Source organism: Eretmochelys imbricata, chromosome 16 (assembly GCF_965152235.1).
Source record: "Eretmochelys imbricata isolate rEreImb1 chromosome 16, rEreImb1.hap1, whole genome shotgun sequence".
Classification (NCBI taxonomy): Eukaryota; Metazoa; Chordata; order Testudines; family Cheloniidae; genus Eretmochelys; species Eretmochelys imbricata.
The window spans coordinates 13,567,284-13,592,918 of record NC_135587.1 but is presented as its reverse complement, the minus strand read 5'-3'; the positions used below and the strand labels follow the sequence as shown (position 1 = coordinate 13,592,918).

Genomic DNA, 25,635 nt, shown 5'->3' with positions numbered 1-25,635 from the left:
TGAAAGGGGACCAAGTGACAGCCCTGGAGTCTGAACCCCTCTAGCCACAGAACAGGAACAGGTGGGCAGCCACAGTGAAAGTTCTCCAAATTAGAGCAGTGCAAAAAAAAAATTAAAAAAAAAAATGGACTTTTTGTTTTTGAATTGCTGGTGAACCAAACAACCCTCCATAAAAATGAATTTTGGGTTGAACAAAATGTTTTAGTTCAATTTCAAGCATCTGTTTTGGACTGAAAAAGTTAAAGAAAATTTAGAAATGAAAAGTCATTTGAAAGCAAAACATTTCGTTTAGAAGAGTTAAAATGGAAACCTTTCCATTTTTTAAATTAAAAAAAACAAAAACAAAAAAAACCCACCTTCCCCCTCCCCATGCCCAGCTGAAACAACCGGGTGAAATTAACACTACTTTGCTAAATATTTCTGGGTTGCTGAATTTGCATTTTTTCTAGAAAAAAAAGTTTCAATCAAAAAATTCCACCTCACTCTACTCCAAACGCCACAGCCCCTATACTGAGGTAGGGGTGTGTGTTTGTGTGCACGCCCATGTGGGGAACAGGGCCAGGGAATTGCTGAGAGGGACAATTCATTCTCAATGACCCATTCACATCTTGACCTCTCTGCTGAGATGATCAAAAGGGTGGCAATTAGGATGGTTAGTTTTGCAATGTCAATATTTGCCATCTGGGAATGGCAATGAAGACCCTGAGACCCATTTCACATAAGCCACTGAAGAGCTTCCAGCCACTATCAGCAGAGCTTGCTCCACATCAGCAACCTGGAAGGAAATCCCTACTACTTTGAAACTTTCACCAAAGTCATTAGTGTATCACAAAGTCATTAGTGTATCAAATAGTAAGGAAGAAGCAATCAGGCATCCCATGTTGGGAGATAGTTCATCTCCAGGCTGGGAGAGGTCTCATTCATGCTCCCTGAACGCCATTTATTTCAGTCTTTCCACTCACCACACTAGATTGATTCTTCTTTGCAGCAGGATAAAACAAAAAACAGAATTGTGTTGGGGGCGAAAAATGCTTCCACAAACACTCATGCAAAGCTGTGGAATTTGCCACCACTAGAAGCATGGACACAATTAATAGTGCTAGCATGGTTGGGGCACTAATGTGGGAAAGCAAACATCAATGGTGGGACATGGCAGTGAGGAATCTCACACTCCAGCACTTGAAGGCATTCTCAGACCCATGCACATTCCTGGTGACATTTGTGCTGCTGATGGCACATATATGGAAGCAAACAAAGCAGATCCATGTTAATTTCAAGCTCCATTCAAAATACAGAGAGAAAGAAACTCCTTCTCCAAATGCATATGGGTTGGTCTTGACCAGAAAATGTGGTCAAGCTTTAGTGGGCTCAGATAACATGCACTAACTAAGCCATACCTAAACCGGTACCTTAATATAGCTCCTGCCCACACTAGAATATGATCAGCTTTAACTGAAATAAAGATGGTAGCCTGCATTCACCCTAGGAGAGGGTTGCATTTAGAGAAAGCATGTTCCAATTGGTAGGGTGCTAGTCTTGGAAGACCCAGGTTCAGTTCCCTGCTCTGCCACAGCCTTCCGGTGTGACCTGGGGCAAGCCACTTACCCTCTCTGTGCCTCAGTTTCCCAATGGTGAAATGGGGATAACAGCACTGTCCTGCCTCACAGCATGCTGAGAGGATAAATACATTAAAATTTGTGAGATGGTCAGATTCTATAGTTTTGTGGGCTATATAAGGACCTAAGACAGACCAAGTTTAGAATGACTTGGCTAGCATGTGTTAGCTAAACCTGACCTAAGCCTGGACACTTTTCCTGGTCAATACACAGAGTCAAAGGGCAGAAAAGCGGTCTAGCCCAGTGCCTAGAAAAACAGAATGCGAGTCAGAACTCCAGTGTTCTAGTCCCTGCTTCTGACATGATCTCGTTGGTGTCATTTAATCTCGGTGCCTCAATTTACCCATTTGTAAGACAAAAACAACAACTTGCTTCCCCAACACTGAGTGTTGAGGCTTAATTAAAATATTTGAAAGCACGTTGAAATTTTAGGGTAAAAGATGCTTGAGAAGGGTACTTACAGTTATTTATTGACAATATTGGTTTAATTAACTAGAAATGGAAATGTGCTTACCTTCCGACCAGGTGGTCCAGGAAGCCCACTCAAACCAGGTAAACCCATGTCTCCCTGTAAAACACAAGCATGCCTCATTAGTTTTCAGCTGTTTTTATTCCCACTTGCTGTATAGTCTTATTGAAATTATTTGTCATAGAATAGATTCCACGATAGAGGGGCTGAATTGCTGGTATCTGTGACTCATTTCTTAATTCCTCAGAAATCCACTAAAAAAGAATTTATAGAAGTAAAGAAGTGCCATTAAAAGATAACTGTAAATTCACAGGTTTCAGAGTAACAGCCGTGTTAGTCTGTATTCGCAAAAAGAAAAGGAGTACTTGTGGCACCTTAGAGACTAACCAATTTATTTGAGCATGAGCTTTCGTGAGCTACAGCTCACTTCATCAGATGCATACCGTGGAAACTGCAGCAGACTTTATATATACACAGAGAATATGAAACAATACCTCCTCCCACCCCACTGTCCTGCTAAGGTGCCACAAGTACTCCTTTTGTTTTTGTAAATTCACAATCTCTTTATTAATTGGCTCACCTAAACAGTAAACTGGTGAATTAGCTGCAGCTACTGTGGGGACTCCAGGTTTTCACCAACAGAATGTGAGCCCTCTTTTCAATTCTCTCCTTCAGCTGCACACTGCAATTGCATTTTGGAGGATTTTAAATAGCAGAATCCTGTCTTTTAAATGCAGCATGAACAACAGGCATTGGCTGCTTCCACTTGTCAAATCCAGAAGCCAGGTTCATAAACTACCCTACTACTACCAAAGTGGCTCAACCCATTGCTCCAACTCAGTCTCAGATAGCTCTAAGAATAAAATTATTTTCCTTGTATACACAATGTTGGTTGATCTTTTCCTGGCTGCTTAGAAGGAGAGATTTGTTGGTTGCCTGTGCTCCTGGGAAAGGACTGAATTCAACCCCGATTGGTGTATTAGAAATATCTTAAGAATGGACCAGGCCCTTTGGTGCAAATTATTTACATACCACATCCGGTTCCTTACTTACAGTACAGTTTGGCTTTCTCTGACTAGACTCAACGAACTCTTAGGACTTTAGCATTGACTGTCACTGATTATTTCAGTCTTTATTTAACATGAGTTTGGCATAAATAGCTGAAGAATTAGGCATTACTCCAAACTCTTGCTGAAAGCTCTGAATTTCTATAAATACCATCAGGCCTTGTTAACATGGGCTAAGCATACTCTGGGCCTTACTCATGCTTACACTAGGCATACTTTGTGAGAAAACTGTTACATGTCTTTCTGGTAGATGCTTTCCATGTCATACCCATTCTGAAGCAACTCGAAAAATGTCAAGGGCACCTCATGCTGTTGAGTTGAAAGAATAATTTCAGTGTTCTCGAACTTCATCATCTTTACTGGTTTTGGGTGTCTTAATTTATGGCCCAAAGGCACCTGGCTTCAAATTAATAGTCCCTTCATGGCTAATGCTTTCCATTAACCGTATATGAATAGGAAAAGTCTCATGATGTGTGAGGGAGAGAAAAAAAGTTCACATGCATTGGGCATGAGTTATGAACTAGGAAGTGTGCTGGCACTAATAAAAGAACAAATCAATACACACATTCGGCTACTCTGATTGTTCCTCTGTTAATTTCAGTATTTATGTGAGCCCCTATTACCAGACATCAGTAAAAACCAATTCACATGTGAAACAGCAAAAACTCAGATCTTAATTTATTGAAAAGGTCTAGCAATAGAACCCCTTGATCCTTAACAAAGGCTAAAACCAAAAATTAGACTGTACATTTTGGTCTTGCATGGTTTGCACTGATGATTAGACTTCAGTGGGGGAAACAAAAATCCATTCTCACACACCAGGGTCAGAGTATATGCAACCTACTTTGAGTACGATGATCAAGATAAATCTCTCCCCCTCACCCAGACAGCTAGGTGGGTTTGGCAGTTAAGCCACTGGATCAAAAGATCCAAGCTGAGTTTCCAGCTCTGCTGCAGAATCCCTCTGTGATCTTGAGCAAATCACAGACTCCAGCATGGGCTGGGAATATGGGTACATACCCAGGGTTCCAGGTTCATTTATACAACCTGTGCTGACACCAGCGCTGCTGTGTCTTCCCTGCTATTTTTAGCCATGATAGCCAGATTAAAGCTAATATGGGTATGCCTACACAAGTGCAATCACACCTCTAGCTGAAGTGCAGACACAATCTTTTAATTCTTCAGTCCCCTCCATCTGTAAAGTGGGAACCTCTGAGGCTTTTTCTGCTTAGATTGTAAACTCTTTGGAACAGGGACTGTGTCTTGTTAGGTACATAGACAGCCACGAGAACAACGGGACCCCAATCTCTGTCTAATAAAAATGATGCTTACCTTCTCTCCATTATGAGCTTTTCCAGGTGACAGCCCAGGATCCCCTTTTTGGCCCTGAAACAAGGAATTAAACTCATGACAATATTTGAAGAGATATAATTTTATACATTTGGTCTTGTTTGAACGGAGCCTTTAAATTCTAAAACTATTTTATTGTGCCTCCTCTCATCCCCTCCTCCCACACCTGTGAAAGTTTTCTTATATGGTTCCACTTTACTGGTGCATCGGCTGGGGTTGGTTTTTTAAATCGTTTGTTGCTGCTAAAGCACTAAATGTTTTAAACTATTTTTGGTTGCATTAAAATAACTAGAGAAATATCTGGAAGAAAGCAATGCCATGCCTTCCCATATTTACTGGATAGTTGTGATTTCCCTCCCACCCACCCCACCCCCAGTTTTCCCCTATAAATTACCATCACAAAACAACACTCCAAGCCCATTGCTACTGCTAAGTAGTACGGGTCAGCAACTTACTGTAGATGCTGTTTCCAGATTTAACTGTAGGGGACAGATGAAACCAGAGGGAACAGTATACTAATTAGGAGCTAGCAGCGGCAAGACTCAAGAGCAGTAGTAGGGCTTCTCGGCTGGCAGATGAAAGAGGCCCATTGTATCTTAAATGGTGGTATTCTTAATTTTCCCTTCTCACAGCTGTGACTCAAGTTGCAGGTTTTCTGCTCCTGCAGAGAAATCAGGGATTTAGGATCGGGATTTTCAGAGGAGCCAAAGGGAGTTGTGTGCCCAGGTCCCAACTGGAATTTCAGTAGGATTTGGACACCTCATTACAATAGGTTCCTTTGGAAAACCCAGCCTGAAATCTTAGCAGGTGGGGCCTGGCCAAATGGGACACAGAGAATTAGTTGGGAGCATGTGAGGGCAAAAGGTTGGAACGTACTAGATTCTTCTGGCATGTCACAGATAGGCTTTAGCACATGCAGAACCTTAGATCTGTCTAGTATCTCTACTACAATCTGGTACCTAACACTCAGAAGTCTCAATGCTACGCCTCTATAGTTTCTTCCCTTTTGTGATCTTAAGTAAGTCACAACCTCTGTATGCACATCTGTAAAATGGGCATCAGTTACCTACTTGCATGGGACAGTTGTGAGGGTCAATTAATGTTTGTCAAGTGCTTTGAGGTCCTTTCATGAAAGTTGCAAAGAAGTATTTTTAACCAGTGTTTCTCATTAACAGCATCATGGTCCGGTTCCAGCTAGACGAGCAGCTATTCCTCCAGCCTCACTGTGACGGGCTTATGTTGACACTTACTTCCAAACAGTGTAAATCTCCCTTTCCCTCTGTCCCCCACAAGCCGACAGGTTTGGTCAGAGACTTCTTGGACGTAGACTGTAGAGAGCACTGCTGACTTGATGCAGATGTATCTGTACAAATTCTGAATGAAGAGTTCTGGGTTTGCCAAACAGTAAATTAAGTCATGCAGATAATCTCACTTTGCATGCAGCTGTTATCGTCCCTGCAGTTTCTTTCTGTCTGTGGAATCCTCCTTTGCAGGCCTCTGAGCTGCTTATGGGACCTGCTATTGCTGGGAGCATATTAATATGGTTGCTGTAAGTGTTCTCATGGAATGTGGAGCATTTTTTATTCTGCAAAAGCAGCATTTTTTCCTGCAGGCAGATGTCTTTACTTTATGTTTCCTTCCCAGTCACATCTTCTTAGCTTGATCACTTAGAGTAGTGTAAACTAAGTAGTAATTGCACTTCTACAGCACCTTTCACTGGAGGATCTCAAAGCACTTTTCCAAGACCCTGCCTCACAACATGCTTGTGAGGTAGGCACTATTAGATCCATTATATAGGTGGGTAAACTAAGCCACAGGGAGCTTGACTTACCCCAAAATCACACTGCAAGACAGTGGTAGAGCCAAGAATAGAACCCAGGAGTCCTGATGCTCAGTTCCCTGCTCTAACAGGCCATATTGTTTTCCCTTTTCATGGGAAAAAAGTTTTTTTTCCTATCTGTAAAAAATCAGGAGCTGTGAAATTAAAATACTCCAGCCCAGAAATCCGACTACTAGCAGTGTTTTAAACATCAAGGTTTCTAGAGCCAAACCACACTCCCAAAGGAAATTTATCCTCTCTGTATCATTATAGAAATGAAGATTTATTCAGAAGAGCCACTAACATTTCAGCCCAAAAGGCCTCCAGATGATAGAGAGAATCCCCATTCCAGGAACAGCTTTTACACAGCTTTACAAAACATTGTTTGGCTGATGGAGAAACCCTTCCCCCCCAACACTGAATGCTGTCAGGACATGGGCAGATCTACATCAAGTCATGTTCTCTGTGTATATAAAATCTCCTGACTGTATTTTCCACTGCATGCATTCGATGAAGTGAGCTATAGCTCACGAAAGCTTATGCTCAAATAAATTTGTTAGTCTCTAAGGTGCCACAAGTACTCCTTTTCTTTTTATCAAGTCATTAGCAAGACAACAAGCATGGTCTTTAGTACAACAGAAGTCCATGTCAAATTGAGAGATTATCATCATCCTCACTAATTAGACATGAAGTCACCTGCTGTTGCAAAGTGGCAAGAGGTTCATGTAAACTGTTGTAGTATTACAAATATTTGAGAAAAAAACAACAGTTTAAATTCTCTGGGGAGTACAAATCGAAGCCCCATCATCGCAGGCATTGGCACCCTGACAGCAGGATTGTCTGGCTATGTAGACTCCCTCCTCAGGTCCTACGCTACCAGCACTCCCAGCTATCTTCAAGACACCACTGACTTCCTGAGGAAACTACAATCCATCGGTGATCTTCCTGAAAACACCATCCTGGCCACTATGGATGTAGAAGCCCTCTACACCAACATTCCACACAAAGATGGACTACAAGCCGTCAGGAACAGTATCCCCGATAATGTCACGGCAAACCTGGTGGCTGAACTTTGTGACTTTGTCCTCACCCATAACTATTTCACATTTGGGGACAATGTATACCTTCAAAGCAGCGGCACTGCTATGGGTACCCGCATGGCCCCACAGTATGCCAACATTTTTATGGCTGACTTAGAACAATGCTTCCTCAGCTCTCGTCCCCTAATGCCCCTACTCTACTTGTGCTATAATGATGACATCTTCATCATCTGGACCCATGGAAAAGAAGCCCTTGAGGAATTCCACCATGATTTCAACAATTTCCATCCCACCATCAACCTCAGCCTGGACCAGTCCACACAAGAGATCCACTTCCTGGACACTACGGTGCTAATAAGCGATGGTCACATAAACACCACCCTATGCCGGAAACCTACTGACCGCTATTCCTACCTACATGCCTCCAGCTTTCACCCAGATCACACCACACGATCCATCGTCTACAGCCAAGCTCTACGATACAACCGCATTTGCTCCAACCCCTCAGACAGAGACAGACACCTACAAGATCTCTATCAAGCATTCTTACAACTACAATACCCACCTGCTGAAGTGAAGAAACAGACTGACAGAGCCAGAAGAATACCCAGGAGTCACCTTCTACAGGACAGGCCCAACAAAGAAAATAACAGAACGCCACTAGCCATCACCTTCAGCCCCCAACTAAAACCTCTCCAACGCATCATCAAGGATCTACAACCTATCCTGAAGGACGACCCATCACTCTCACAGATCTTGGGAGACAGGCCAGTCCTTGCTTACAGACAGCCACCCAACCCGAAGCAAATACTCACCAGCAACCACACACCACACAACAGAACCTCTAACCCAGGAACCTATCCTTGCAACAAAGCCCGTTGCCAACTGTGTCCACATATCTATTCAGGGGACACCATCATAGGGCCTAATCACACCAGCCACACTATCAGAGGCTCGTTCATTTGCACATCTACCAATGTGATATATGCCATCATGTGCCAGCAATGCCCCTCTGCCATGTACATTGGTCAAACTGGACAGTCTCTACGTAAAAGAATAAATGGACACAAATCAGATGTCAAGAATTATAACATTCATAAACCAGTCGGAGAACACTTCAATCTTTCTGGTCACTCGATTACAGACCTAAAAGTCTCAATATTACAACAAAAAGACTTCAAAAACAGACTCCAACGAGAGACTGCTGAATTGGAATTAATTTGCAAACTGGATACAATTAACTTAGGCTTAAATAGAGACTGGGAGCGGATGGGTCATTACACAAAGTAAAACTATTTCCCCATGTTTATTCCCCCCGTTCCTCAGACGTTCTTGTCAACTCCTGGAAATGGCCCACCTTGATTATCACTACAAAAGGTTTTCTCCCGCCCCCCCAACTCTCCTGCTGGAATTAGCTCATCTTAAGTGATCACTCCCCTTACAGTGTGTATGGTAACACCCATTGTTTCATGTTCTCTGTGTATATAAATCTCCTCAATGTATTTGCCACTGAATGCATCCGTTGAAGTGAGCTGTAGCTCACGAAAGCTTATGCTCAAATAAATTTGTTAGTCTCTAAGGTGCCAGAAGTACTCCTTTCCTTTTTGCGAATACAGACTAACATGGCTGCTACTCTGAATCCAGTGAAACTGTGCCCCTTTACAACAGCAGGGAATTTGGCTCAAAAAAAATATAGTACTATTTAAAAGAACTTTTTACTTACAGATGCCTGTTAAGATTCCCCATAATGACAGGAACAAGGTGGAATTCTTAACATGGGGTACATTTAAAAAAATTCATTTGTTTGACAATGTAACAGGACAGCTCTAAAATGCAGTATAAACTTACAAGTGATTTTATACCATGGTATAAACACACAGACACACCCACCCCTTGGTCAAATAAAATTAACCACGAAATCCCTAATGTGCAATTGACCGCCTGGCCTTATCAGTGCCCTGTTAATTCAGCTGATAACAAGTATGCTCCTGGTTCTCTTCCTCAGTGACAGTGATTTGTTCTAGTCATATTTTCCAAGCTGTATCTGTCTGGGAAAGTTTGGTCTCCATTGCTGGATTGCTTGTTTTTTCCAAGCTACTATTATTACAAAGTGCTATCTAGGGAAGACCTCAGCTAGCTGCCTGAGTGCCTCTTAACAGGAAAAACTGAGGCCAGCACTACTTAGCCTGCCTCTCAGGGGATGGATTTTCAGAGATACTGAGCACCTGCAGGTCCCACTAAGTTCAGTTGTAGCTGTAGACACTCAGCACCTCTAGATAAAAAGTCAGATCCCAGATGTGGAAGCCCACCTGTCAAGATTAATGCAATGTGGATTCATTGCAAAAGTCAGAGAGATGTGTGCAAAGTCTATTCTGCCCTTCTTCTTCCCGAGTCTGAGAAGTTGGGCTTTAAATACCAGCCAAATGAAGTAAGGCAGGAAGGAAAGAGAAAACCACAGCACTCTGTACACACCTGCCAAGAGGTGGCACCTGAAGAGATAGAGCTACCCAGTCTGTATAGTGTGTTGTAAAAACTTGCAAAAAAGTCACTGCTCAGGGGTGCTGGAACAATTTGTACAGTGGGGATGCTGAGAGCCATTGAACCAAACTGTAAACCTTTTATATGATGGAAACCACTTCAAGCCAGGGGGAGTGGAAGCACCCCCAGTTCCAGCATAACTATGTCACTGCTCAGCTGATTCTCTGACCAGATGTAGATTCATTCTCAGCCCAAGACTTAGCTATGGTTTTCATATTACTATGGGACACTGAGCTCTCCCTCTGCCTTGGAAAGCATCGTGATGAACCACCTACCACAGCTGATGGTTGTCAGCCTAGAGGCTCTCTCTTTTCCCTTACTGGGACCTTTTCAAGCCACTGACAAGAAGTTAGACAGACTTGATTAACCAGGCTGCTCAGAAACTCTACATTCTGCACTAGCTGGAGGCCCATGTAGCTACCAGAGTCAGACTCATGAAACATTTATCACCTCTGCTCCATAGACAGTATTGGACCCCCAACTTATTTCTGGACGCAGTTCATGATGTTAACTTTGAACTACAGTTTGGGTCCTGGCTTCCTTTGAAACCACCTCTTTCCTAGTGCACCTACAAGCAAGGAGGGCAGCTGGGACTCTTCAGCTATCAGAACGGTGATCAAGAGGACTCATCAAGGTCCAAAGATTTGAATTTGACAGAGCTGAATGTAGGGTGTTCTCAGTGCTCGGTTCCAGGACTCCTTCCCCACAGTAGTCCAATAAACCCCAACATGTGCTGATCATCAAAGCATACTGTGAAATGTAGCTTGCCTTGGCGATGATGAGTTTTTCTTATGGATTGGGTGGGGAAGGGAGCATATTTTCTCCAAGTTGTCAACTGTGTTCCACTATTCTGTATAACTTCACTGCACCTTAGTAGGGAAAAGCATTGTAACTAGAATGCATCTATGATCTGCATTGGTCCATTTGTCTTCCCATCAAACATTTAATGTCTCAAGCCCACCTGTCCAGAATGGTGTAAAGGAAATAAGAAAAATATTTTTAAAAAATATATAAATCACATGGCAGGGTCAAGACAGCTGAAGAGAAGAAAGCTTGGACTAAATAATTATTAGTACCAGTGATGATTTTTCGCTATGTACAAGGCAAGGGGAATTGACTTCCCCCACAAAAAAGCTTGAATTTGCAAATTGCAGATCCCAAGTAGAGTTTGCAGGGCTGACAGCTAGGATAAAAAGATCTTGATTTGACCTGTAAAATTCAACAAGTGAGATCCGGAAGTCATTGACAGGGAATAAATACAGAACACCAAGATGTAGACTTTTTATAACCTCACTTTTCAGACCATATAACTACACTTTTAAATACAGAACAGCTGCTGTTCACCAGCACATCTCTGGTGCCTACTTTTTAATTATGTAGAGGCAGAATGGCAGGTTGCTAGACTCTTTGCCCCAGAACATCAATAGCAATTGAAACATCTCTTCCTACTGATGTGCTAATGAAAATAATCTACTCTTATTTGCACCTTCTGTTCAATTTGATGTGAAATCCTAAAGCTTTCACTTTGTTAGTGCTTAACAGAGAGATTTTCACTGATTCCCTCCTCCTGCATTCCTTTATAAGACACTAAATTCTGGTCTTACTTGGGCCACCAGTAGCTCTAAAGCTATTTCTGATTAGGTCAGGCCCCAAATAGAATCCAAATTTAGGACTTTCACATTTTCGAGAGAACGTGTTTATATAATGAATGAAGCTGGATATTAGAATGGAAGTTTCTGGAAGAGGGAATGTTGGCCAACACACTGGAATTAGTCCCTATTCTTTTCATCTGCATCTTTAACAATGTATTCTAGCCAGCCAGGCAAGGCCTTGCTTCTGACTGGCCAACTTTTTGATAGCACCTCTGACAGTACAGCACTTGGGCTATTACTGAACTGAAGTGGAACTTCTGTATGGGAGTGGGGGAAAGAAAAAGGAGAGGGGCAGAAGTAAAGGCTTTTGGGGGCAATCAGTAGAGGAAGGAGCATAGAACTTGGTGGGGGTGGGGGAAGGCAGAGGACATCCAAAAGGAAGCAACTAGGGAAACTTGAAATACAACAGAAGAGGTGATGTACTGTGGGACTTTAGGGTCCAGGTAAGATATTATGTCCCAGGTTACTAGGATGTCCTTAAGATTTGACACTTTCAGCTGTGTTGGACGTAACTGCAGTCATTGACAGCATAGTGACTAACCCCGCTGAGTTCTGTCCTATCATACGTTGTGCCCAGGCTCAAATCTGGGATAGATTCTTTGCCTCTTTGCTGGCTGATCCCAAAATCTTGGCCAGGACTCTGAAGTGAATCTTTGCATGGTATTAAAGGGGGTATCAGGCAGAGGAAGAAGAATTGGGTGGAATTTTGGAGGGGAAGAGGAGAGATGGAAGGGATTTCAGGGGAGGGAGGAGACAGACAAAGAAATACTTTGCCAATTCTGCTGTCTGGGTGGTCTGGACTGGAGTAGCAGTCACACAGCTGACTAAGAGTGCTGAAGAATCCACAAGAATTCACTAAGCACCCAAAGAAGGCTGAACAACAACAGGGGCCTTACAGGACGGAAGTCTGATCTTGTGGAGGATGAAGAAATCTGTGATACTATTGGGAGCCTCGTGTGAATTTTGAGGGTGCAGACGGCATGCCTTGCAATGCTGCAGGGAGTTTCACAGGGTGTAGGGAGAGGACCTTGCTGTGTTGTGTGTGAAACGAGATGATGAAAGAGCCCTTACAATTATTTCCCTAGGGAGTCGAGTAGCCTTATGTGCTCTCTCTCCTTACTGGGGTCTCCTCTGGAGCTAGAAGGCAAAAGCTTTTCACATTGGTAAATACTTACTTTAGGGCCAGGTAGACCAGGGCGGCCAGGGTTTCCATGGGGACCAGGAGAACCCTAAAAAAAAAGAAAAAAAAAGGCATAATAAATCTATACAAATCAGCGTTATTCAATATGGATGGAGCCAAAACCCCAGCTCCAAGCACCCCCGAACTTTGAGGAAGCTCAGATCCAGGCTCAGTCCAATCCCCAGGAATGACACAGGCCTTGTTTATACTAGAAAGGTTTTGCTATACCTGCAAACCCTCCTAGAGGTGATCCAGGTCCCCAAACAAAATAAGCTACACTGAAAAAAGGACTTTTTTGGGGGAAAGGGGGCAATAACACTACATCTACACAGGGGCTTTTGCCAGAAAGCAATGTTGGTTGGAGTTTTGCACACTCCGAACCAACATAACTATGCAGGCAATACTTTTAAGTGTAGACCAGGTCACCATCCCGAAACATCTGTAATTAACAAAAGCCATTCCTGGCAGCAGGAGGGATAGAGCTGGTGTGAGCATTTCAGTCACTCTTCCCCTCCATGGAATCAACACAGCTTCAGTTTGCTCCTCCCAGGAGGGAGGTGGCTTAAGCAGAACACTGATTAGGCAGCCCTCTTAATTAGCCAGCAGTAACAAGGAGATAATGGCACTGTGGCTGGACAGGGCTGACCCCGTTTTAGCAGATTGTTCTTGTATGGCAAATACAACTGTAACCAGACTGAGAACATGAGCAGTTTGCAATGCAGAGACACAGGGGATGCAAGATGGTTTAAAAACCTACCTTCACATCAATGCACAACTGCAGGAGTCTCCCACCAGAGTGCAGATACGCAAAGTGTCAGCAACCACTTTAGAGAGCAACCCACTAACTACTTGCAACTAACTGCATTAGCAATGGCAGTAAAGTGGTGATCCCTCTCAAGTGTGCTGGGCTTCCACATAGCTCCACTGACTTCAGTTAATACCAGGCCTCAAGTCTAAGAGTTTCTCTGCAATCGCATTTCCTATAAAAAGGAAAGGAGTACTTGTGGCACCTTAGAGACTAAAAAATTTATTTCAGCATAAGCTTTCATCTACAAAAGCTTATGCTCAAATAAATTTCTTAGTCTCTAAGGTGCCACAAATACTCCTTTTCTTTTTGTGGATGCAGACTAACACGGCTGCTGCTCTGAAACCTCACATTTCCTATGTGACCTGACTTCCTCCCTAGGGACACTAGTCAGTGGAGTTGTGCTAGCAGACAATAGGACCTTTAAACTCCTGGCAGCCTTGGAGGTTTTGTGCTTAGCCCCAGTGCGGTACCAGGGTGCATAAAACTTAGCTATGCTGGCAGAAGTCTGTAATAGAGACATAATCCATGTCAGTCAGGGGTGTGATTGTGACCGACAGAGCTGTGCTGGCAGAATTCCCTAGCATAGACACAGCTGTTCCAGCAAAGCTGTGCTTTTATCAGAATAGCTTGTTTCATTCATGGGAGGTAGCTTTACTACAGCAGTATAAAGTGTGCTTTGTGGGCATCGCTGCATCCTCATCAGGAATCAAAATAGTTGCAAAAGCCCCAGAAGGAGCAGCGATTTGGGGGATCAAGAAGACTGTATATATTTAGAGCGATTTACTTGGCATTTTAGAATAAGCAGCAGGCACGTTTCTGAGAGCTGAAATAAGGGGAAATAGAGGTACTTGCTACAATGAAATTTTAATGGTTTAACTACTTGTTTAAACCTTCAGGGCACATCCCCTGAAAAGTGCTTGAAATTTTGCCTTTTTAGAGGCTCTGATGAGACTAGAATGCAAATCCATACTGTGATTGGCATATGGTAAAGTCCCTGTTTAAAATGAGCTTCAGTTTTCCCCAGTGGCACTTAAATGATTCTTTCATTTCAAAAATAGATACATCAGTGATGAAAAATATAGTCTGTGACCCTCACTCAAAAAGCTATAGCAATTTTCTCTGCCTAGATACTGTGAAAGTAGAATGAATTATATTGAAATTATAATTCATTAAACAAATGCTGCTTGAAGGGTTTGTTGAAATATAGTTGTCAGGAAGAGAAACATTAAGGAGTGTGAGACAATAGGTCCTCAAACTAATTAACCAGGAGCTCCTACTGAGGTAGGAGATTGACAAATATACATACATATCCTATTTGCATACTAACGTTTACCAGTTTCTGCTTCGTTTTGTCTCTTATGTTAAATTGGCTTTGGCTTATTTGTATAAATAAGTTAGCTTGAGCCTCAGAGAGGGGCTCACATATCTGGGTGCATTGGCAAAGCGCTTTCCTAATAAACAGAGTGGTCTGACAAATTATGTGAGTCCTGAATCTGACTTTGACAATACTAAGGGCAACTGGCACTGTAAAATACCTACAATAGATGATATATAGCAATATCTCCTTTTAAATCATTTATTAAAAGAACTCAACATGTTTTCCAAAGACTATTTAAGGAGGTATCTGGAATAAGAAGCTAAAAATAAATTATCCCAGGCTTTGTACAGAGCAGAAGCAATCTGCTAACTTTTCAGGCAGAGGTAATAATGCTGCTAAATCCCAGAACACGTTCCTGAGAGGCGTAGCAATTTGAAGAGTCAATTCTGAAGATTTGCATTCTGCCAACATGCACAATCTCTACACCACCAGCAGAAGTACTTTCATTTACTCTTGATTTAAAGGAGGAGCATAGATTGGTGGATAAAGAGAAAGTTATTTGGCTGCTTTCTCAGCTCTGAGACAGTAATATTTGCTGTCATCATTCTGCATATTTGGGTCCAGATCTCCCAGGCTGTGATTTCCAAAGGAGACAAATGGAATTAGTGTCCAACTAACAAAGGAATTCAGTGCCTTTAATCGCCTTTAAAAGACACAGTCCCAATTTTTGCCCCAAATCCCTAAATGGCCCCCTCAAGGATTGAATTCACAACCCTAGGTTTAGCAGGCCAATGCTCAAACCACTGAGCTATCCCACTAGTTTTATTTCGTTTCATTAAAATTGTGGGTTTTTTATTACATCTGATAGCATGAGCATTTGTTGAGCCAACAGATCTGTTGGGGAAGAGTTAAAACAGCTTTTGTAAAGGGAAGTCATGCCTCACCAATCTGTTAGAACTTTTTGAGGGGGTCAGCAAAGACTTGGACAAGAGTAATCCAGTGGATATAGTGTACTTGGATTTTCAGAAAGCCTTTGACAAGGTCCCTCACCAAAGGCTCTTCAGCAAAGTAAGGATTGATGGGATAACAGGTAAGGTCCCCTTATGGATCAGTAACTGGTTAAAAGACAGGAAACAATGGATAGGAATAAATGGTCAGTTATCAGAATGGAGAGAGGTAAGTAGCAGGGTCCCCCAAGGATCTGTACTGGGACCAGTGCTCATCAATAATTTCATAAATGATCTGGAAAAAGGGGTAAACAGTGAGGTGGCAAAGTTTGCAGATACAAAATTACTCAAGATAGGTAAGTGCAAAGGAGACTGCAAAGAGATCTCACAAAACTGGGTGACTGGGCAACAAAATGGCAGGTGAAATTCAATGTTGATAAATGGAGAGTAATGCACATTGAAAAACATAATCCCAACAATACATAAAAACTGATGGGGTTTTAATTAGCTGTACCTCTCAAGGCAGAGATCTTGGAGTCACTGTGGATAGTTCTCTGAAAACATCCCCTCAATATGCAGTGGCAGTTTAAAAAGTTAACAGAATGTTGGGAACCATTAGGAACAGGATAGATAATAAGACATAAAATATCATAATGCCGCTATATAAATCCATGGTATGCTCACTCCTGGAATACTGCATGCAGTTCTGGCCCCCCATCTCAAAAAAGATCTATTAGAATTGGTAAAGGTTCTAAGAGAAAACCTTAAGAAAACAGAGAAAAGCATTTTTGTTGCTCAGGGGTATGAAACAGCTTCCATATGGAGAAAGATTAAAAAGACTGGCACTGTTCACCTTGGAAAAGAGACGACTAAGGGGGGATATGACAGAAATCTGTAAAATCATGAATGGTGTGGAGAGGGTTAATAGAGAAGTGTTAGTTACCTCTTCATATAACACAAGAACCAGAGGTCACCTGATGAAATTATTAGGCAGCAGGTTGAAAACAAGCATAAGGAAGTACTTCTTGACATAATGCACAGTCAATCTGCAGAACTTGTTACCAGGGGACGTTATGAAAGCCAAAAGTATAACTGGGTTCAAAAAAGAATTAGATACGTTCGTGGAGGATAGGGCCATAAATGGCTATTAGCCAAGATGGTCAGGGTTGCAACCTCATGCTCTGGGTGTCCTTAAGCCTCTGACTGCCAGATGCTGGGACTGGATGACAGGGGATGGACCACTTAACTGCCCTGTTCTGTTAGTTCCCTCTATAGCATCTGGCACTGGGAAACGTCGGAAGACAGGATACTGGACTAGATGGACTATTGGTCTGATCCAGTATGGATGTTCTTATGTACATCATCATGTTTCACAGAATGAGAAGTCTGGCAGAGCAGGGATTGAACACAGGTTTTCTCAAGTCCCAGGCTAGTGCCCTAATCATTGGACCAGTTTTCCTCGCTGTCCCTGATTAAAGCATTTTCCTAGGGTCTTTGGGATCAAGGAAATATTCAGAGCCATATAGCTGTGCAAAGAAAAAATGTCCTAATTACAGAGGGATTAGTTTTAATGACAGAACTTAGAGCAGCAACATCTCTATAAAGTCAAGATCCTAAAATGTCTTCACACATTAATGCAGTTAATGCAAGCAGTCCAGAGCAAGGTCTAAAGCACCAAGCCAGATTTATAAAGTGAGGGTAGTTCAGCTGTTATGCAAGTTCAGAGTCAAACATCCCAGCTCAAATCCCATGTTACAGCTTGGTCTCCTTTTGGTGCACATTCATGCGACTTGTTATCCATCATAATACAAGACAGAATTCTCAATAAGAAAGCGATAGGCAGCAGCACAACCTCCAACCGGGAACAGCCAATGCTGATTGACGCTGACCCAGCTTCCAGCTGGAAATGCAGAATCTACAGCTACAGCTACAGCTCTGTCATGGTGGGAAGAGAGTTACAGATAGCGCGATTTTCCTGCTTGTCCGCAACTTTTTTGGTGTCTGTGACTCACCCTGCAGCAGCGGCTGCTGTCTCATGGGTCTGGGCTCAGCTCCCCTTCCCACTCAGACCAAGATTAGGGTTGTGGTGCCGGGGCGGAGGGTGCTGCTATGGATGGTCGGTGCCTACATGTCTGTCAGGGCATTTTTAAACAAAAATCATGGAGCAGTCACTAAATCTGTGACTTTTACTAAATTCACCATGACTGCTCTGTGATTTTTTATTTAAAAAATGCTATAACAAATCTGTAGCCCTATCTATGGCTAAACTTCCAGTCAGAAACTCATGGGCTAACAAATAATGTACCTAACACTGTTCATAGGCAGACTTTTGCAGCACAACTGTAGGAAGCATTAACCAAAAGCCAGCCTGAAAAGGGACCAGTCTTCAGTCCAAGCAAAGGCCTGCAAGATCAGAATTCTCAACACCAAGTGATAAGATATGCAATAAGATAAACACCCAGATCCCTAGTTTAAGGGGTTGTTCCTATACTATTGAATTCAATAAGAGTTTTAGCATTAACTTCAGTGGGATCAGAGACATAGGGAGGTGAACAGAACATGGGGTTAGCAAGATCAAAATAGCAGACATCCATCTCACTCGAAATCTCCAAAGCATCCCGGTCTGACTAAGTGGAAGGCAATGTGCTGCTGGTGTAGTGGGAAGTCCAATCCAGTAACCAGGGCATGGCAGTGATCAAGCCCAAAGGTTATGAGAGTCTCATTTAAAATGTATAGTGCAGCTATGGAGAGACAAGGGCGTAGTCTGGCAAGAGTCCTAAAATGGTAAAAAATAACTGATTTTGATATGTTTCAACACGGTTAGCCCTTTAATCTAAGTTTACACCCACATTCTTGGCAGAGGAGAAAGAGTCAGCATGGTACAGCTAACCATGAGCAGAGTAACAAAACGTACAGGACAGTATCTGCCTCCGGAGCTTTGAGCAGCGAAAATCTGAACAGGCAGGCCCTAGGATTTAAGCTACGCACCTGTCTATAATGGCAATGGAAGTAATTGGTGGAACTTTAAACTGCACCCTCCAAGCCCACATACACATGCCCAGATCAGTGTTAAGATGCTATATGGAGATGGTCTCTGTGTTCTGCCAGCCCGTGGGTGCATTTATTCCTCACCTGGCTTATTGTTCCTCTCCAATCCCACAGGCAACTTTCACTCCTCTTTCATACCGTCTCACCATCAACCACCTCTCACCTTTCATCAAATCTGCCCATAGGCAACTACAAACAACCCACCCCAGCACGCAGCAAAAATGAAAAGAGAAACCACCACACCTAATTTCAATTCATCCATCTCAGAAACAAGTGCCCTTATGCATAGCACATGTCCCAGTGACACGTACCCCAATCAAACCACTAATGGAGCTAACAGCCCCTCTGCAACCCAATCAATCCTAAATATAACAATGTGTGTCTCAGATGTTCATGGAGCCATTCTATTATCTCCTGTAGCCAATGGCAGATGCAACTACCCCTTCATTTACACTGATCCCAACAGCGACTATTCAGCTCATTACGCTTCTCTTTCAGCTATAATAAGTGATCACGAAAGACGGTGACGCTCCAACTCTGTAGAATCAGCCGGTCCAAGTATAAACTCCTGCCTAGCAAACATTCCAAATCAGAGGGAGTTTGCTAATAAACCAGGACATCTTTCACCTTTAGGTCATAGCTATGAATATAAAGATAGTAATAAACAAGTCATTGTCATCTAATAGCCGTGGGGCTGCCTATGCAACCTCCTTGTCTCAGTTGAGTCTTTGCTGCTCAGGTGCCCATCTCTCCACCATCACAAGCTGCATGCTTATAGGCAATTTCAACAGAGTGCCCTATGATTAAATGGATATGGGGAATGACGTACCCTTTCACCTCTAAAACTTATTCCTTGACCAGAACTCCGGAACATAGACACTTAGGTCATAATCTCTTTGGAGCAAGGACTGTCCTTTTGTTCTGTATTTGTACAGCACCTAGCACAGTGGGGTGTTGGTCTATGACAGGGGCTCCTAGGTGCTACCACTATACAAATAAATAATAATGGATGGTAGGAAAACCAGCAGCCTCCCAAGTCTATAGTACTCTAAATCTTGTCCCTCTCTCTCACACTGAAGGCACAAAGAATGTATAAAAAGCCAAAGCAAATTAAAGCCCCTTCTTAACTGCACAATCTCATCCTCACCAACCCTTAGCCACTCCAGTAAGATCAGTTTTAACTACTCCCACCTGAACTAACCACTCACAGAGGGAACTTCACCAAAGGCATATTTAGGACAGCTCCTCGGCAAAGGGACCACATCAGACTACTAGCACAAAACAACTACAGCTGCAACATTTGATGCTCCAATCCCAGTTAACCGCCTGTTATATGACATGTTGAAAGGCAGCTTCTTCTCATCAAACCAACAGTCTCAGAGACATCCATCCCTCTATCAACACGCACCTCACAAAGACAGTGTCTGTCCAATCTTCCTTTCAGCTAACTACTCCTGTGTTACTCAGCCTAATCCAGTTTTCATTACCCTCCCCTTCCAGACCATCAGGATTACCTATCCCTAATCCGTATCTCCCAGACGTAGCCATCTTTCCATAGATGAGCTGTGCTAGAGCTAGCTGCTACCCTCTATTCGTGCTCTTCTAGATTAAACCCTACTTCTTTCCCCTTCAACTAAAAGGGTCGGTATATACTCATAAGTATTATGACTATATGTAATCATCATCATCATCTCATTTCTCTCTTTTCTTTGCATCGGATGGGACAACATTGAGTCCACCAAGTTAGGAGCTGAAATTCTACCAGCCTCTATGTTATTCACACACACAATCTTGGCTCACTCTCGGCACTGCTTAAACAATAAAACCCAGCAACAAGTCGATTTATATCTGAAGTCTTCCAGCCTCGGCACCAGAAATTCCATGGAAAGTTTTATCATGGGACACTGTTTTAATCATCAGCAGTCACCAGAGAATCAGCAGCATGGAAACCAGGCGTTGAACACAATCCCTCAATGTGTTCTGAAAATGGGGTGGGGTAAGGAGATTCCCAAATGTGGCTGGGCTTGTAATCTGGATGGAATGCCACCTCATGTGAAAGCTATCTACTTGTGAACTCCACAGCGCCAGCCAGTTCATCTCTGCTACATGGGCAGAGATGGGACCCATCTCACAGAAACTCTTTTATTTGTACTGGTTCACAGCCTGCACAAATTAACAAAAGTGCAACTGTGTGCAATTCCCCCCATTAAAAAACTCACGCAAAATGCTACAGCGCTTCATCCAAAAGGGACAGCTACTCATTGAAAACTCATTATACTTGGGGGCTTCACAATGTAAAGCAGCTTTTCTGCTCCTGACCTCCAGATTCCACTCTGACCTTTGGCTTGCTGAAAAATGAGCTAAATATTTGAAATGAGGCCAAACAAACTGTTTCTTTAAACACTTCTACTTAGAAACTGGAAAACCTTCCTAGTGGAATGAGGAGATTGGGACAATCTTTACAGAAGACTGAAATTTTATCATCTTGGGGGAAAAAGCCCCATTTTTGAAAAAGATTAGGATTATTTTTTTGCAACCAAAGACAAGATGTAGCAATGAAATGCTACAGCAGGAGCTTGGAATCTTCCAATGCTCTGAGGCTCATGGCGTGATGGAGGTAAGAATCAGTGAGTGCAAAAGCAACATTTTACCTACTTGCACAATGGAATTTCTCCTATTTATTGAGAGCTTAAAATTAGTGCAGAGAGTTGGCATTAAAGTCTTTTGGGTCCTATTCCCAGCTCTGCCTCTGGCTGGCTATGAGACCTTAGGCAAATCAGTTTGCCCACCTGCAAAACTGACTTTTAATGGGACTTAAGTTCCTAAGTCACTTAAGCACTTTTGAAAATTTTACCCTAAGTCTGTTTCTGTGGAAGTGAATCCAATGGCAAACTTCCCATTGGTTTCCACATGTGCAGGCTTCCTGTGCTACTCCAGAGTGCGGTTGTAAGGTTTAATTAACATTTGGAAACTGCCGCGTAAGCATTATTGCTGTGGTTTACAGCACCTTTTAACTCTCTTTCTGCAGACCTCACTAAGCCACGCACATTCTTCAGTGCAATCGAGCTGTCTGCACACAAATGTGGTACCACTTTCTAGCAGCATAGTTAAAGTGGTAGAACTTCCCTAGCATGGATGCAGTTATGTCAGTACAAAGGGGCTTTATGCTGGTACAGCTATTCCCATATCAGGTATCCTTATACCAACAGAACTGCATCCAGGCCAGGGATTGTACCACTAAAAGTATTTCAATATAAAAATATAAAAAAATCCCACATGCCCCTAACCGAAATACCAGTAAAAAACCCACTATGTAGTGCCAGCACGGACTACAGCTGGTGAGTTCTATGCCTATCACAATTAAGTCACCATCCAGATCTATTCTACAAACTTTCATTGGCATAGCTATATCGGTCGGGGTGAGATTGGAGACCGACAGAGCTATGCTGGCAAGAGGCCCTAGCGTGAATACAGGTATGCACTGGCAATACTATGCTTCGACTGTTATAGCTTATTTTGCTCAGGAAGATTGGAAATAAGGAGCCAGCATCATGTGACCAGCCAGCTCTCCATAAACCAACAGTGGGCCACCAACCCTAGAAAAGAGAAAGCCACTCAGAGTTATTTTTACGCTGTCCAATAATCAGAGACCATGGGGGTCACCCCGCAGACTTGTATAAAGAAGTGGAAATACTGTGCTGTATCAATAGGACATTGTCACCCTGTGGAATTCACTGTTGCAGGTGATCAGAGTCAAAGGCCGTGGCAGGTTTCTGAGGAGATGGCTAATTTTATAAGCATTAACAACACTGAAGTTATCCAAGGTACGATGAGAGCACCATGCCTCATCAGGCCATAAACTGCAGAGGAGAGGAAGAAATCCTTCCTGCTCTCAAAATGTACAACATTGCAAAGCTAGTTACATGCATCGTTCCTCCTCCCCCTAAAATTTCAGGGGCTAGCCTCTCTGCTAGAGGCAGGATACCTCACTTGATAGACCAATGGGCCGATCCAGTATGGGTCTTGTTGTAGCAGGGACAAGGTCTGTGTAGCTGCAGAGGAATTTCATAGGACGTCCAGGTTAAGCAAAAAGGAAAAAAAAAAAAACCTCTCTGGGGTTGATTATTTTTTCAGGGTTCTTTTGCAACCAAAAAAGAAGAACCCCTCTAAGCCCATCCTACTGTCTGGCCACATTCCCTTCCCGCAGTGCAAATCCTTAAATCCCAGAACCGTTAATGAAGACAAAACAACAATACACGCAGGGCAGTTCTTCTGTCTCTAGTGCTCCAAGTGCAGGCATTTATACCGCCACCCCTTTCTCGCTCCTGAAATTAGGCTCAGTTTCAAAGAGCTGAGCCAGCCAAACTAGGCTCAGCTGCATCTGATTACTTCCCAGCTGGGATTTCCATCCTGAGTTGATGAGAACCCCCTGGCTGGGATTTAACTCAAGAAGTTACACGTGACTGTCAGGGGCTTCCCTGCTGAAGCAGGCTGTGCCATGGATGGGAGGAGGACACTGAAAGACCTGCTCAGAGTCTTAACAACACTTTTTCCCTCCCTTTTAATGCCACTGAAATTTCAAAGCTCAGTTTTGTTAAGCTGGAGGAATTTGGATATATGTGCACAGGAAAGCTGGGGCCTCCAGACCCTGGATTAAGTTTACATACCATAAGGGTATGTCTACACTTCAAGCTGGGTTTGTGCTTCCCAGCTCCAGGAAAGTTACTTTCACTAGCTCTCAGCAAGCTAGCACACTAAAAATAGAACACAGGCCATGGCCAGTGCACGCAGTGGGAGAGGCTAGCCACCCAAATACGTCCCTCGCCGCTCGTGCCCCTGCAGCTGTCTTCTGTTTTTATTATGCTAGCTCCATAAGAGCTTGCAGGATGAGGTCTCCTTGAGCGGGAAATCACACTCCCAGCTCCAAGTGTAGACATCCCATTGTGCTCACTAAGCTCTGCTGGAGACCTGCAGTAAGGATAACGAACCGGGGAGAGCAGAGACTTTCTTTAACTGGTAATTTTCCACAGCTGCAGGCTTATAGGAGAACCCCATGTTGGTATTTAAGCGTGGTCTGTGCTAATGTGTATGTCAATAAAGGATTATGTAAAATATGTACCTGGAGTCTTGTAAAACCACTGCTGGGTCACTCTGTTTGCCAGAGGGGGAATAAAAGGTAGCTATGTCTGCCTATGACATGGATTGCAACGCGCAGATCTCTGCACAAAACATCAGCTGTATCTGTGCAAAATGTTACCCAGTACTGTGAAGGCAACAGTACAAAACAATAGCTAAATGCTTGGATCTCTCAGTGCCCATGCTGCAAAAGTTCCAGTGCAGAACAGTGATGTAAATAAATAACCTGTATTGAAAACATCAGGCCTGGTCCTCCTTTACGAAGGTCCCTTTACATCATCCTGGCTGCATAAGGGGGCCTTAAAATGGGCAAAAATTACACTTTAAGGTCCCTTTACACTGAAAGAGTGGAGGAAAGGGGCCTTAGTGTAAATGAGAATCAGGGCCCATTACAGAAGTGCTTAAGAGCTCCTGGAATGAAAAATTTGCAACGGAAGAGCAGACATTAGTTAGCTAATCCTCACCCCTCCTGTTAGTTAAGCGAATGCGGTATTACATCCCTGTGTGACTCCTCTGTTACAAATGGGGTTAAATGACTTCCCTTAGGTCATGTGAGTCAGTGGCAGAATCCCAGTTAGAATGGAGGCATCTGCTGTAAGCACTAGATACGCTGCCTTCCTCTGAACTGCATGTCTTTGCACGTACCAGCACAGAATACTTCTTGTTGTTGTATGAATCACTGTGAATGACATTCACATGCTTGTAAGGCACTACCTGTGCCCATAACTAGCTAACAAACTACTTGGGCCCTGGGGCTCCACCCATGTGTGTTTAACGCTATCTGTGCCACAGAGGAGAAGTGGTTCAGGGGTAGCTATGGGCACTCAGCTTCTTTGGGGGGAAAAAATCAGGCCATTCCCTTTTACTAGTACAGAAATGGGGTACACTTATCCACGCCCATTTACCATGAATTCCACTGGAACGTAACACAAGCGCCCTCTGGCACTGCCCTGTTTTCAGCCCTCAGAGCCAGCTTTGAAAGGCCTCATGTGGGGCTGACTTATCTTTCCAGCCAAAGTTCCCTCTGGCACCAGTGGGAACTCTGGCACCTCAAGTAGGGTGACCAGACAGCAAGTGTGAAAAATCAGGACAGGGGTGAGGGGGTCATAGGAGTCAATATAAGAAAAAGACCCAAAAATCAGGGCTGTCCCTATAAAATCGGGACATCTGGTCACCCTTAGGGTCAACTGAAAGAGGTGACCTGATCATGATATTAAATGATCCTTCCTTCCCCTCCTGCCCTAGAGGCCAAGGGCTCCAATTCCCCCAGCTCAGCATGCAAGAGAGTGAGTTCAGGATCCACACTCAGCTCTGCGCTTTGGGACAACATTGTGCTACCACAAGAATCGCCATCTATTATTAAAAACACAGCCAGGTATACAATTGCCCAGTACTGCAGTAGCTGCTGCTGCCGTTGAACTAATGCTAAAAGTTTTGTGTAACTTAGTTGACTACAGGGCTCAAAAAACCCAGGTGTTTCAGGGGATGAGGCATTTCCCAAGGATGGCTCTTGTGACTCTTAGTCATGTTTGTATCTGAATTTAGCAGATATGGGGTAGGAAGGAAAATACATGAAAGATATTGAAGACTAGGTTAGAGATTTTGTCCTAGATTCTGAAACAGACAAGAAGCAGGTCAGAGAGGACC

The 25,635-nt window shown here is 43.2% G+C and overlaps 1 protein-coding gene across 1 annotated transcript in view; it reads right to left on the bottom strand.

Moving 5' to 3' along the window:
• The window catches only part of COL27A1 (collagen type XXVII alpha 1 chain), a 244,484-nt gene that overhangs the window by 172,117 nt on the left and 46,732 nt on the right, over window positions 1–25,635 (bottom strand). Inside the window, exons 5-7 of the mRNA XM_077836249.1 lie at window positions 12,727–12,780; window positions 4,485–4,538; window positions 2,131–2,184 (exon numbers count right to left, since the gene is read on the bottom strand). Of these exons, the coding sequence (XP_077692375.1) occupies window positions 2,131–2,184; window positions 4,485–4,538; window positions 12,727–12,780 (162 nt within the window). The remainder of the gene's footprint in view (window positions 1–2,130; window positions 2,185–4,484; window positions 4,539–12,726; window positions 12,781–25,635) is intronic.